Genomic DNA, 15,871 nt, shown 5'->3' on the forward strand with positions numbered 1-15,871 from the left:
CTTATCTGCTTCTTCAATCTAAATATTGCAAATGTGATTAACTATGCAAGTGTGAGATAGCTATAACTTACAATCTTAGCACAGTTGGCAGACAGTGACTTGATTCAAATGAGATCTTGAAGATCATAGAAAGCTTTTATCAAAAACTCGTGCAGATCTTCACAGATGAACATCACATAGGTAAAAAAAATATAGTATGTCTAGTTCCAGCAATTCCATGTGTTCATAACAGAAAACTAAAGACACACTGAGAAGATGTTGGGACTAGCTTTACAGAGCATCATCTAGCTACAGAGTAAGGAAAGGACAATATAATTTAAGAGACAAGCATCCCCCTTTCCAGCAAGTCTGGTATGTGTATAACAGGTTTATATTTATACTGTGCATTTTTTTAACCTATTTAAATTGTGTGTTCAGTTATAACTAATTACCCCTTTTTACCTTTCTTGATAATTTGCTGTTTCTTTTTTGCTGCTCCTACCAATATAAAATGTGTTCCTTGTTTCTTGGTGAACAAATAGAACTAGGGGCTCTTTAAGCCATGGGTCCCTCTAGTGGGCTCCTATTGCATTTGTGAAGGAAGATTTATTGGACAACTTAAAATGGAGAATTGATACTTCTGTAGCTCTACCCCCACCAGAGCTGCTTGGTATACTGGGTCCTCTGTTCTCTGCCACTCATCCATAAACTACTTTGCCCCTCTGACACACCTGGATATATCAGTCTGCTGCAAAGACCTATGTTACCTTAGGTATTAGTATGTTACAACAACTATGTCCGCATATGAAATTAGACATCAGACTACTTGACTCCAAATAAAATAAATATATCATTGCAAGATATATGCAAAAATAAGAAATATTGCAAAAATAAGAAAGCAATGCACAAGAACAGTAAGTACGCAAATAAGTCAATTTGAATGCAGTAAGCTAACTGCAACTAATGCCAAACTATGATGTGGCAGTTAGTTCAGATCACCATGGCACATAAGATAATACTATTGTTTAGTATATGAGGCCTGACTTGCTTCTTCAGCCATCTAATAGTGGGGCCCAATCTGTATGGTGGTGCACTTATTACCACCTCTTTAAGACCGCATGCAGTGAACTACTTTTGGGCTGCTAGGCAAATGGACACTCTCCTGCTGTACTGAACTTGCTAAACAGTGGTGAAATAATCATATTTGCAACCTCCCACCAGTCCTCAAGCACAGTGAACCTTGTCCTGGACACTTGTCAGGCTGCAGTCCTCAAGATTCTGTTTATTTTTCCTTGCCTCCAGCACTCTTTTCTTCACAGCTCAGTCTCTCTGGTGTAGGCACAGACAGGTCCAAGCAGCAGGTCTGTATTCCATAGTCCTCAGCAGCAAGAGGCGCTAAGCACCGTCCTCAGCCTCTGTACACAAAGCACACAGATCTCTCCAATCACAGACAAACAGGTCCAGTCCCAAGCAGTAGGAGGAAGTTCTTCTCAAAAGCACAGGAGAAAAACTTGCTCATCTCTCCTACAGTTACCAAGTATCTTTGGCTCTTGTAGTTCACAGCCCTCTTCACTTTCACAGTTAAGCTCTCCTTTTGAACTACATTTCCCAGTGTCCTGTGTGGTTGCTTCATCCAGGAGGCAGGGGAGGAGCTGCGGCATTAGTAAGTCTTCTTAACCCTCACAGGCTCCCCAGTAGGGGGGGGGGGGGGTGGAAGTGTGGCCAGAGAAACACACACAGCCGCTGAAGGTGGAGAAAATAAAAACAGTCAGAGAAGCACACAGCCAGCAGAGCACCCAGCTACACTGATAGACACTGGACATCTCGTTGTATTTACACACCATGTCCTGCATTTTACATTCCATTCATAATTTGCAGGCCACTGTATGGAGCCCGCAGTGTCCCATGGAGTTCCTTCTGCTTAACACTACAGAGAAAACTCTGAGATTGAACTGGAGGTCGGTCACATGAATTTGAAAATTACATACTTTTTCCTTTAAATAGCTTTTTTCTTAAAGCAAGCAGAATGCAGTGCACATTTGTAAAAATACATAAATGTATAAACAGGATATGGGCATGGTATGGGTGGAGTAAAGCCATACCACTGCTTTATATGTGGGTTCCTTTGTCCTTATATGTTTAAAAAATTGCATCTTGTAAGAATATTTAACAGGTTTATTCTTTGGGTGAAATATCTCTGAGATGTAACTGATAACATGATCAATGGATAAAATGGAGTAGTACAGGATGAATTAGGGTTAATAATCTTTATTAATTTGGCTATGGGTAGTTAGGATAACATTGGTATTTGCTTTTGCTCATAGAAAATTATATTCTTTATTTCACTTTGAAACAAGGTGGCTTTTGGCCTCCCAATAGCAACTGATCTCTAAGGCTGGCCATTGATTATGTAGATTTTCTTTCCTTCAACCATCAATCGATTCCACCATTAATACAATGTTGAGGTAATCCCTCCTACTGTGCTGTTGTATTCTAACACAATACAATGATTACTGCTGCTAGCTGTAGCTCTTTTCCACTACCACGTATGGACACCAGGGGGTTTAAAATCACCAAATATAGATAAGCAGCCTTTTTCAACCAGAGTGCCCAGGTACCCTTGGGTACCTTCAGGTTTCTTCAGGGGTTCCTTGGCAAAATGCCTAAATTTCCCCAAAAGTTGTATGCCTTTTAGTTACACAAAGCCACAAGTTTCCATGGTGCACCATTACAACCAGGCCCGGACTGGGACAAAAAAATAGGCCCGGACATTTTGGACTGAGCAGCCCAAAGCCTGGGGACCCTTTTCTCGGAGCCTGGTGGCGGAACGCCAGGGCCCGGTTGCAAGAACGACCTTTGAGACCCTGGTAGTTCTGCCACTAGTGTCAGTAGGCTTATATTTTTATTTAATTTTTTACGATTTTATATTTTCTTATTTATTTACTTTTTTGTGTAGGAAGAAAGGAAGCAGGGAAAGAAAGGAAGGAGGGAAAGAAAGAAGTAGAGAAAGGAGGAAAGAGGGAGACAGAGAGAGAGAAAGAAATATGTATAGAACGAGGGAAAGGAAGTAGAGAGGAAAAAGAGGAGAGAGAGAGAGAAGAAAGAGAGATGTAAAGAAGGAAGGAAGAAAAGAAAGAGGGAGGGAAAGAAGGAAGGAAGGAAGGAGAGAAAGAAAGAATGGAGGAAAACAGGAGACAGACGGACAGAGAGAAAGAATGGAAGAAAACAGGAGACAGAGGGAGAGAGAGAAAGAAAGGAGAGAAACAGGAGACAGAGGAAGAAAGAAAGAGAAAGAAGGAGAGAGAAAAAAAGAGAAAAAGAAAGGAGAGAAACAGGATACAGAGAAATAAAGAGAGAAGAAAGAAAGGAGAGAAAGAAGGGGTGAAGAAAAGACACAAGACTTGCTGGGAGTGTGGGCGGAGCAGACACAGGAGGAGGGGCAGCTTTCTCTCTCCTCTCCTGTCTGTGGTGGTGGGCAGGGGACTGTCAACACTGGGCATGTAATATGCTGAGAGCTCCCTCGCAGTGCTCAGGGCGATGAGGGGGGGGGCGTACAGGAGCCCAGGGCATGCAGCCCGTAGGAGAGGTGGCTAGGTGGAACATAGAGGAACTGAGAAATGCACGGTCCTCTATGTGCCACCCGGCCGCGTCTCCTGCCCAGGCGGCCCTGGCCCACCCGATGTGCCCTATGGCCAGTCCGGGCCTGATTACAACCTCTTTAGCCACTAGCATCCTAACAATGAATCACATCACGGTTTAATAAGGAGGACTTTCCCAGCACTAGGGACAAGATTACGCATAAATACATAATTGGGGCATACCTATTGCCAATTGCATATTCCTATTTGTGTTGAATCGATTGTTTTGTGACTGAACCTTTTCTTCTGCAGCACAAGCATTGCTCTCCTACAGACCTGGAAATGTATTATTCCCAGCAAGAAGCAGGACCACATGGCACCCTTTACACAGCAATCACACAGGCCAAGAAGACTCTTCCAGAACTGCCTTCTCCCTGGCTGCCGGTCATCAATGCCCTCAAGGAGGCAGAAAAAGCCAAAAGAGAGATGGGGGCAGCACAGCAATGAGTTTATATAGCTAAGGAAGGGGGGAAATCTGTGAGATCAAGGAAAATTTAAGGAAGAAGGTTGGCTTTTGGAAGAGCTGGAAGTTTTCCCTATCACCATGCACTACTTTGCCTGAAACATCTTCATGTAAAAATAAAAATTAGTCCCAGTTTGCAAGGTGTGTCGGAGATGCAATAAAGTTAACGCACTTAATATTTTGCAGAATGTCTTTTTGTGGGGCAGGGTTTCCATAACAATACTACTCATTGTTACAGAGAGGGAACTCAAGAGAACTGGAGAAAAAAGTAAAAATATATTGTAGACAAATAATTTTACCAAGATTAAAAGATACAATGGACAAGTCATAAGAAACAGAGTGATGTCCCAAACAACTCTGTGCAGCACTTTAAGGACAGTCAGTACTCATTTTTGCTGTACTATCATAATCTCTAGAATACATTTTCACTTTCTCAATGGAGTTATTTACATTTATTGCTTTTAACTATCTTTTATTATAGTCACCATATTGTTGCTTGTTAAATGATGGAATATGATTAAATGGGATGTGCCACTTGAAAACAAAAGTGAAACTCTCATGAAGACCATCAATGTAATACCTTTTCATTATACTGCTAGACCTAAACTGATAATTATACCAAGAGGATATAATATTTGGGTCTGATTTCCAACTGTGTGAGGTTAAGGACAGTGAATTAAATACAAACATCCAATTATGTGCAATAGATATTAAAAAAAAATAGGAGCCTTTTCTGCACGTGTTTGGATATTTGAAATGCTCCACTTCAGTTCATTTCACATGAAACGTTAGCAAATGAGGTAAACAGAATGTGCTAAGTCAACATAAACTATGTCAGGGCAGGGGTCTCAGTGTTGTAACTTGAACAGTATAGGGCCAGAGACCCTTCATATTGCTGTCTGGAGAGAATGTGATCTGTTTTAAGCTTAAAGTGGAAAATAAATTTCATATTGTATTGTGAAGTCATGGCATTTCATTTGTATGCTACATTAAATATATTACTTTTAACTGTACAGTGGCCTATGTTTGATTAATTTCATAATCCTCCTTTAGTTTGAATATTTTCATATAGATCAGATGATCAGTGTGCCTGATGTTAATAATTAGCTCTTACAGGAGAAAGGATAAGAGCTGGGCATCTTATTTACTACAAGTAAGTATCCGACTGAAGTAATTACTGGTATTTTGCTTGCTTCCACAGTCTGGCTGCCATTATCATCAGCATTAGAACATTTTTGTGCTTTTTTTAAATAGAAATTCTACCTATATTTTTTTCTGATCATGGCTTTGCATTTATTACAAGATTTGGGAGACCATTGGCTGGCTGTTGGTGTTCATTGCTAGGAGAATGCACGGTTTACTAATGTTACAGCTTCCTGCTACCGGCAGCATGGTATTAACCTCACAAAAGGCATGTGGCTAAGTTCCAACCCCTATGTAGTGCTCTACCAGATTTATCTTTACTATAGCAGTATATCTATATCTTCAATATCAAATACTAAAAGGATCTGTCACTGATCTGCAGCTCTTCTTAATTCTCACAGATCAGCAAGCATGCTGGTACACAGGGCCACTAATAAGAGGGCACCACCAGTCTTCCTCTATATGCCAGGCAGGGCCAGGGCAGCAAGAAGAAAAGGATATGGACAAAGAGGGTGATGTAGCTGAGGGAGTGGGGGGGGGGGGCAACTAAAAAGTGTATACTTGACAATAGTTTTCCCTTCCTCAGGCTAAAGCATGACAGCATACCACACGATTTAGGCTTTGCCCTTTGCCCAATCACAGGACCAGTTAAACTGTAAAATGAGACATGCCCCACAAGGTGGCATTCTCATTACAAAACTCAACGTTGCTTGATCAACTTTTTAATTGGGTAGAAATGTGCCATGGACAGGGTGCTTCCCTTCAGAACAATTTTGGGACTCTGAATTCTACCCATGAGTACAAAACACATCTGGTAAAGAGGGCTCTATGATCAATTGAAGGATTCATCCCCGCCATATAAGTCTACTAGACCATTGTGACCATTGACAATGCAATTGTCCTAGTGAACAGTGAAAGCTTTTTTCTGACATTGCCAGGCCTGAAGAACTAATTGCATAACTCAGCCTTTTTCAACCAGGGTGCCTTCAGGTTTCTTCAGGGGTGCTTTGGCAAATGCCTAAAAAGTGGCCAAAAATTGTATAAAACTCAGCTCGTGGATCAAGCCTGCTTTTTAGCCACAGGTTTTCATTGTGCACCATTAGATCCTTCCAGCCGCAGATGTCCTAAAAACAATGACATCATCAGTTGATGAGCAAGACGTTGGGCATCTGCACAGCATCCTTGTTTACATCTCCCCTGCCCCTCTCCATCAGCACTGGGGTGACATTAGCTGAGTGAAGGAAAGAAACATTGAAATACTAGTCTGTATAAGTGTGCAAAGATGTATTTGTTTTGGAAGAATAAATCACATTGGGTGTCCTACATGTGTGGATATTGCTGCGTCATGTAAACCTATTTGTTTAGTTTCTTAACATTTTAGAATGGGGTGCCTTGACCGAAAAAAGGTTTAGAAACACTGGCCTAACCTTCTGGAAGAAGGGGCCACTTCCATGTATTTCTTCAACATCGCGCCCACCTCCAGTGCTTGTGGTGTCTCAGACGTTTCGCTCTGAACATGTTAGAAGGACAATGTCCTGATTCAGATCACCTTTGGATGATGCAGAAGAAGAGGTTGGAACTACCCTGTTTGGAAAATTGTAGCAATAAGGTAGTTGACGCTTGGATATCTGAGATCCTTCTCCTGGACATAATAGCCAAAAGAAATGCTGCTTTCAGTGTTACTGACCATATTGAGGAAATCTTATCTAGAAGAAATGGAGGGTGAGACAACATGTCCAGCGCTATTTGTAAATCCCAAGAGGTAAAATCCATTTTTCTGAAGGGTGAGATGTTACCCAGACCTTTTAGAATTATTTTTTTAACCAGGATATGCAACTGCAACTAGATCCCAGAGAGGATAATGTATGGCTGCCAATGGAACTGCTTCTCTTGTATTTATTGATGATGTGACTGCTGACAAAAGCAGCCGGATGAATTCTGAAGTGTTTCGGGCAATATTATCTGCTCATATTCAGCCAAATTCTTCAGAACTCATTAGACGCTGCTTCACAGTGCAGATGGACAATGACCCAAAGCAGACTGCAAAAGCAACCAAAGAGTTTTTTAAGGGAAAGAAGTGGAATGTTCTGCAATGGCCAAGTCCATCACCTGACCTGAATCCGATTGAGCATGCATTCCACTTGCTGAAGACAAAACTGAAGGGAAAATGCCCCAAGAACAAGCAGGAACTGAAGACAGTTGCAGTAGAGGCCTGGCAGAGCATCACCAGGGATGAAACCCAGCGTCTGGTGATGTCTATGCGTTCCACACTTCAGGCTGTAATTGACTGCAAAGGATTTGCAACCAAGTATTAAAAAGTGAAAGTTTGATTCATGATTATTATTCTGTCCCATTACTTTTGGTTCCTTAACAAGTGGGAGGCACATATGCAAACTGTTGTAATTCCTACACCGTTCACCTGATTTGGATGTAAATACCCTCAAATTAAAGCTGACAGTCTGCAGTTAAAGCACATCTTGTTAGTTTCATTTCAAATCCATTGTGGTGGTGTATAGAGCCAAAAATGTTAGAACTGTGTCCATGTCCCAATATTTATGGACCTGACTGTATACCTGAAGATCGCAAGCTATGTTGCCAAAACTGCTTCAATGACTGAAAGCCACGTTCAACCCTTTAAAGTGATATTAAAGGCAATTTTGTTTTAGGAAAAAAACAAACAAACATATCTGCTCTGTGCAGTGGTTTTACACAGTGCAGCCCCAAACCTCCTATTATCAGGTCCCCCGCTGGTGCTCTTTGCCCCTCCGTCCTTCTGAGTGCTCCCAGAGCAAGAAGCTTGCTTTGGGGGCACCCAAGCAGACTTGCTCCAAAACTGCTGCTCTGTGTGTCCCTTCACACACAGAGTCGGGTTCAGTTCCACCCCCTCTTTCTCCTCACTGTCTCGGCCAATGAGAAAAGAGAGTCCCTGTCAAGCTGAGGCTCTCCTGCATATTGCTGGATTGGGAAGGGGCTCAGGTAAGTATTAGGGAGGCTGCAGGGGATGCTGCACACAGGTTTTTTGCCTTCATGCATAGAATGCATGAAGGTAAGAAACCTTGAGCCTTTACAACCACTGTAATATGTTGTGACACTATCTGGCACTTGTCATTGACCTTGAAATAGTAGGTCATTGAGGTGAGTATCCCAACAAGGTGAAGAAATCCCAGATGTGATGATTGTTAGGTCAGGAAGCTGAGAAAGAGTCACTGGCTTTTGACACCACCAAAGAGATTGTCTCATATGTGGTGTCAATCTACTTCTTTGCACACGAAGCAACTCTTCCATTACTTTGGAAATCCTGTTTATAAAGTTCTCAGTTTCAAGTGAGCCCACCAGACCAAAGGAATTGCTGCACACAACTTCTCTATTACTTTGAGATCATGGGATGCAGACATATGGGATAGAACTATGACCTGTCCTAAGTGGGATACTAATACTACAGCATTCTCGTAAGTATCCAGGACTGCTCCTAGGAATGTCATTACTGTCGTGAGAGTAGGTGGACTTTCCCAGTTAATGACCGGGGCTGGATCTAGCTTGTCTGATGTGGGGATGCAATAAAAAATCAGTCAGGGGGGCAGAGGTTGGGATGTCAGCAGGGCAGAGGACAGGGGTTACTGCTGGCAGGGCAGGAGACAGGGGTCACTACTGGCAGGGCAGAGGATAGGGGTCACTGTTGGCAGGGGAGAGGACAGGGACACAGCTCCTTCTCCCATCCCTGCATTGCACACAGCCTGGGTACAAACAGCAGAGCTCCTCCTCCCCACACAATGCATAACTAAGATCAGTATAGTATCAGTCATGGGCAGTATGATGTCAAACTAGAGCGGTATGAGATTAGGGGGGTATTGTGTCAATATAGGGCAGCATAGTGGCAGGTTAGGGTAGTATAGTGGCAAGTTAGGATTGGCTTTGGGGGTGGGGGGCACAACAAAAATCTGGGAGGGCATAGCCCACTCCAGCACCCACGTAAATCCAGCCATGTTAATGACCCATCCGAATTTGATCAGAATCTGAATCATAATTTTGTCAGGACCTGAGGACATTAGTCCACCAGCAGACTGTCCAAATAATGGAACACCTGTAACCCTTGCTCACGCAAAGATGACGTAATGTTCCAAAAAAGTGTCCTGGTCATATGGAAAGGACAAAGGCTGTCAAATGAACTGGAAGTGAACCTCTCAAATGGCCAAGTGAAGATATTTGCAGAAGCTTAAATGTACAGAAATTTATAAATACACAGCTGTTAGATCTAAAGATAACATTCAGCTGTCTGATTTAATGGTTTGAGTGAATGATTGCAATAATTTCATAAGAAATATCAGGATCTTAATCCTTCCTTCTGCTTCATGCCTTCAGACCTAATCCTAACCCAAGTTTGTTTTATTTCTTTTATGGAGAATAGACACCCTGAAATTTTTCTGGACAGGAACTGGACAGATGGTTCTCTGTCTCTGCTGTAAAATGTGCATAGGGCCTGGAGTTTTGATTACTCCAAGAAAGCTTGGTGGGAATGAAGTGGGTTGGAGGAGGGGAGGGAAAATCCCAGCAATGTCCATATTACACTATAGCAGGATCCATGGATCCTAAACATGCTCTGCCCAAATTTGTAAAAACTCCTGCAATCTGACACCTACTGGCAAGTTTGGTTGCAGAGGCCCTTGAAAGAACTTTGCTGCTCCTAAGGAAAAGCAAACATGGATTTACGTGAAACAGGAAGAGGATTGTGGATTCTACCATTCTCTTCTCTAGCCCTTCCAGGTTTATAATGTCTACGAATCTTTCATTTTCTCACCTTTCGCAAGCCTGCTGGGCACGGGCAATTAACATAAGGGATTAATCCCTACTTTAGACAGTGCTGACTCCATCTTGTAACTAAACAGCCTCCAACTAGACTTAGAAGATACAGCTGTGTTCAAAATAATAGCAGTCAGACATCACTAACCTGATCAATCACTGTTTTTAGTAGAAATTATATTTCTACATGGCAAATAATTTATTAGCAGGTGTAATAGAGTAATAGAAATCCAACAGACCCAACAGTCATGACATGCAGGCTGCTGATTCTGTGTAATTGAATCACTAATTTAAAGGGGCATGTTCAAAATAATTGCAGTGTGGAGTTCTATTAGTGAGGTCATTCATTCTTTGAAAAACAGGTGGCAATTATTGCCCTTATTTAAGGAAGGAAGGAAGGCAGAAAATGTTGTACATGCTGGTTACAGTGCATTTCTCTCTGAAATTCTGAGGAAAATGGGTCGTTCCAGACATTGTTCAGAAGAACAGCGTACTTTGATTAAAAAGTTGATTGGAGGGGGGAAAACATATAAAGAAGTGCAGAAAATGATAGGCTGCTCAGTTAAAATGCTTTAAAATGGCAACCAAGACCTGAAAGATGTGGAAGAAAGCGAAAAACTACCATTCGAATGGATAGAAGAATAGCCAAAATGGCAAGGACTCAGCCAACAATCAGCTCCAGGAAGATCAAAGAAGGTCTAAAGTTACCTGTGAGTACTGTTACAATTAGAAGACGCCTATGTGAAGCCAAGCTATCTGCAAGAAGCCCCCGCAAAGTCCCTCTGTGCTGAAGAGGTTACAATTTGCCAAAGAGCACATTGACTGGCCTAAAGAAAAATGGCGCAACATTTTGTGGACTAATGAAAGTAAGATTGTTCTTTTTGGGTCTAGTGGCCGGAGACAGTTTGTCAGACGACCCCCGAACACTGAATTCAAGCCACAGTAGACAGTGAAGCATGGTTGCGCAAGCATCATGATATGGGGATGTTTCTCAGACTACGGTGTTGGGCCTATTTATCGCATACCAGGGATCATGGATCAGTTTGAATGCTTCAGAATACTTGAAGAGGTCATGCTGCCTTATGCTGAAGAGGAAATGCCCTTGAAATGGGTGTTCCAACAAGACAACGACCCCAAACACACCAGCAAACGTGCAACATCTTGGTTCCAGACCAACAAGATTGACGTTATGAAGTGGCCAGCCCAATCCCCGGATCTTAATGCAATAGAAAACTTGTGGGGTGACATCAAAAATGCAGTTTCTGAGGCAAAACCAAGAAATAGAACTGTGGAATGTAGACCAATCATCGTGGGCTGGAATACCTGTTCACAGGTGCCAGAAGTTGGTTGACTCCATGCAACACAGATGTACAGCAGTTCTCAGAAACAGTGCTTATACAACTAAATATTAATTAAGTGATTCAAAGGAAAGCAAAATCTTCAAACATTTTTCAGTTTATATAGTGAATGTTTGAGTTTGTAAAGAAGAATACAAACACTGCTATTTTTTTGAACAGTCTAATATTCACTTTTCTTAAATTTTTTTAGAGGAACAACACAAATTTGATATATTTTTCTTCATGTTTTGATTTGGAATACAATGTGTAGTGTTCCCAATGCATTTGTGTGTATGAAAATAAAAGCTATTAGAAGGATTTTGAGCTTTATTCACTTTTTTCAACACACTGCTATTATTTTGAACACAACTGTATGTCTGCAGCCCATGGCTTAAGCCTGTCGGAACATAACAGAATACAACATGGCTCTAGAGGTAAAGCCTATTGCATCTAAAGTGGCCATATTGTGTCCCCAGCATCTTAATTTCACCCAGGGACCGTAGATGGCAAAAAACTTTGTTACTGGTGAAAATTTTGCTTCCACCTTTACTCCAAAATACAAATAGCCTTGGCTAGTGAAGTGAGCTCCAAATCAGGCCACAAAAACACTACCTTCAATACCTTAATTTCCATATCAATTCTGCTGTTCCAAGGCATCTTCAAAGGATATTCCACCATCTGTTGCCAGGATGATACATCTGACTAGGCTGATGAAGACTCCTTGGCCCACTGCTTCTGAGGTAAAAGGTGGACTTTGAACAGATGTAGCTGTGTTATTAGACTTTGTATGTGATAATTATCGACTAGAAATTCTTCAGTCAGTTTGATCAGAATCAAACATCTGATTTCTTTGCCTCCTTGTCAACTACTGCCTCTGCCAGTCATATTTGACATGAAAGCCAGCTACCATAAGTCCAGGATGACACACCTGGCCAGCCTTTTAACAGATGTACCTGTTCTTTATCATTCATTCTGCAGTGCAGCTGAGGCTGCAAGGAAAGGATTTGGTATCTGTGTCCCCAATGTAAAAAGAAAATGCTAAAAAAAAGTAATTTAAAAAATGTAAAAGTTGATTAAATTGTAAATTTTTTTTTTAAATTAAGGACTCTTATGCAGGCCATAGATGGGGAGAAAAAACGGCAGATTTTTCTTTTAAAAAACGAAAATTCGGTCGTTCAAGCGGCCGACGTTACCATCAATGGTAAAAAAAATCGGCCGATTTTCATCCCTTCTACAGCTGGCAAAAAGTGTCCCTGCAGAGAGCTCCGCTATTTCTGACAGTTCTCTGACAGTTCCTTCACATTTACAGCGGTTGAAACATTGTATCTATTTGTTTCCATTTAGGATACAGATGTTTTTATTCGGAAACAAATAGATACAATGTTTCAACCGCTGTAAATGTCAAAGAACTGTCAGAGAACTGTCAGAAATAGCGGAGCTCTCTGCAGAGATACTTTTTGCTGGACTGGAATTCTTCTTATTTTCATCCTACTTCTTCTTCTTCTTCTTCCTCATCCTCTTCTTCTTCATCCTCATCCTCTTCTTCTTCTTCATCCTCTTCTTCTTCTTCTTCTTCACCCTCATCCTCTTCTTCTTCTTCTTCTTCTTCATCTTCTTCTTCATCCTCATCCTCTTCTTCTTCTTCTTCATCTTCTTCTTCATCCTCATCCTCCTCTTCTTCTTCTTCTTCTTCTTCTTCTTCATCTTCTTCATCATCTTCTTCATCCTCTTCTTCTTCTTCTTCTTCTTCCTCATCCTCTTCTTCATCCTCATCCTCATCTTCTTCTTCCTCATCCTCTTCTTCTTCTTCTTCATCATCCTCATCCACTTCTTCTTCATCATCCTCATCCACTTCTTCTTCATCCTCATCCTCTTCTTCTTCATCATCTTCTTCTTCTTCTTCATCCTCATCCTCTTCTTCTTCTTCTTCTTCTTCTTCATCTTCTTCTTCATCTTCTTCTTCATCTTCTTCTTCTTCCTCATCCTCTTCTTCTTCCTCATCCTCTTCTTCATCCTCATCTTCTTCTTCTTCCTCATCCTCTTCTTCTTCTTCTTCATCCTCATCCTCTTCTTCTTCTTCATCATCCTCATCCTCTTCTTCTTCTTCATCCTCATCCTCATCCTCTTCTTCTTCTTCTTCATCCTCATCTTCTTCATCCTCATCTTCTTCATCCTCATCATCTTCTTCATCCTCATCTTCTTCTTCCTCTTCTTCATCCTCTTTTTCATCCTCTTCTTCTTCTTCTTTTTGTCTTCCTCTTGCAGGTCACTGCTCATGCGCAGATTTTTTATCGGTAAAAAATCGGCCGATTGGCCCATTAATGCCGCGAAAATCGGCCGATCGGCCGATTTTTTTCCAACTTTACCAAAAAAAAAAAAACGGCCAAAATCCCGAAAAACGGCCGACCAAATCGCCCACTAACGATCCGAAAATCGGCCGATTTTATTTTCGGCCGACAAATCGGCCGATTTTCGACCCATCTATGGCCTGCATTACACAAAGGTTCTCAGACAGTGTGAATGAGGAGTTTGCTTGTGAGGCTGGAGCTGCTTGTTACTCTATGGAAATGCAGAAGCTGTATGAGCACATGTGTAGGTCCTAATTTGACAAGTATCAGGTGCGGTGAGTGGCTCTGAATGCCCACTCTGTGTTCAAGGCCGGACACCTGTACCCAGACACCTGTCAAATTAGGACCTGTAGCTATGTTCAAACAGCAGCTGTGTCTCCATAGTGTAACATAGGCTGCACACAGCTCCAGCCACATATACAAACCACATAGATTCACACTGTACAGGCCATAGGACCTGTGTAAATGAGCCCCAAGACCCCATTCACACACAACGCTTTAGGCTACTTTCACACTAATCCAGTTTTCTTCCGCTTTTGCTTTGAAAAAAGCAGAAAGAAAACGTGTGACCATGTATTCCTATGGAACTCTTCACATTGATCTGTTGTGGGTCTGGTGTGTTTTTTAAAGTCCCACTTGCTGCATTTTTTATGCAGGTTTACACCGCGGTCACGTCGATCCTGACTTTGAAATTGTGCGACTTACAGTGAAGTCGCACGATTTCAAAGTCAGGATGTCATTGCGATTTGAGGTGCGATTTGCAAGACATCTGTCTCAGATGTCTATGCAAATCACACTAAAAGTAGTGCGTGCACTACATTGGAAATGCCCACTATAATTGCGGACAGTAGAGTGTGACTTGGCATGCAATTTGCAAGTTGCATGACATGCAAATCGCATGCCAAGTCAACCCAATGTGACCGGGGTCTTAGTGCGGTAACAAAATTCCCTATTAATATCAATAGAAACTGCGGTAAAAACCTATAAAAAATGCACCCATGTTGCATTTTTGGTGTAGTTTTTAAGTCACATGTTCTGCAAAAATGCATCAGTGTGAAAGTAGCCTTATGATTTAAGTCAGTACAGTTTAAACGTTTAGATTTAGCAGGAATTTGGTAAGTGATGTTTGTATCTGCAAAAAATGATTTCAGTGTATTTTTTAGTTAAAATAAAATTTTAATATTTTGGGGGGGGGGGGGCTGCTTTCAGGTAGGCTGTACAGGGCCATGTGATTTCTAACAGTAGCCTTGCTGGTACATGTGGTTCCACAGCAACCCGTAAGGTTATTCTGTCACCCCACAAGATTTCTGTTCAAGGCTGGTAAACCACCTGCTGCTGATTCAATTATCTACACGCCCAGCCCAGCTAGGTCATCTCATTCTATTTAAGCTGGGCTCATTGCCCGGGTCTTTGCCTGAGTAACAGATAGTTTTCCTAGTACTAGGTGCTCAAGTGGGTTTCAAGAACAAACTGTGTCTCCCGGTGTATTTCTGGTGTCTCTGTGCTCCCCTACCTGCTCTAAAGATTTGTCTCATTGCTCTCATATTCATTGCTAGCTGTAACTGTTCCCAGAGTCTGTGTGTTTCACTGCGCTGTATACCATATTGTCCTGTGATCACTTGGCCTCTGCGCTGCAAGGGATTCTTCGCTGTTTATCATTCCAAAAGCTGACCATATTTTATACAATTTTCTTATTCAATTTCATTTAGCTTTACAGTACCTTCACTATGTAGTGCAAGGGCCTGCCTGATTGCATACACAATGGAAGTCTTTCGTTTTTACCTCCTATTATATGGTTTTGGCAAACCTAAAGGAAGATTGTACAAGAAAATTGTATAATGTATGGCCAGCTTTAGTTCCCAGTAGCTGCCTGCGCAGGTGAGAGCGAGGACTGCAATCTAGAAATCATCTACAGTGCAACCCATCTCCACAATCAGGAGCTTTGGAGAACTCCAGGTCCATAAGCTCTGTGCCTCGGTACATCCAAGGGACCTCACCTTGGTTGTATGTGCAGGCAGGCTGGGTTCTCCCCAGACAGTTTCTATAGGTGTCCTTCCTGTTCCAAAGTCCTTGTGTACCTCAACTGTATGCCATGTATCTACATTCCCTGGGACCCCTGTGTTCCTGTAAACTCAGCATCCCAGTACTGATAAGATACTCTGTCTA

The 15,871-nt window shown here is 41.8% G+C and overlaps 1 protein-coding gene across 1 annotated transcript in view; it reads left to right on the top strand.

Annotated features, from left to right (window-relative positions):
* CALY (calcyon neuron specific vesicular protein) overlaps positions 1-5,093 on the top strand; it is a 45,200-nt gene extending 40,107 nt beyond the window's left edge. Inside the window, exon 5 of the mRNA XM_089680030.1 lies at positions 3,870-5,093. Within this exon, the coding sequence (XP_089536156.1) occupies positions 3,870-4,064 (195 nt within the window). The 3' untranslated portion in view covers positions 4,065-5,093. The remainder of the gene's footprint in view (positions 1-3,869) is intronic.
* The last annotated feature ends 10,778 nt before the right edge of the window (positions 5,094-15,871 follow it).

The sequence above is a fragment of the Staurois parvus genome, unplaced genomic scaffold (genome assembly GCF_062004578.1).
Source record: "Staurois parvus isolate SC_StPar_1 unplaced genomic scaffold, SC_StPar_1.0 ptg000234l, whole genome shotgun sequence".
Classification (NCBI taxonomy): domain Eukaryota; kingdom Metazoa; phylum Chordata; class Amphibia; order Anura; family Ranidae; genus Staurois; species Staurois parvus.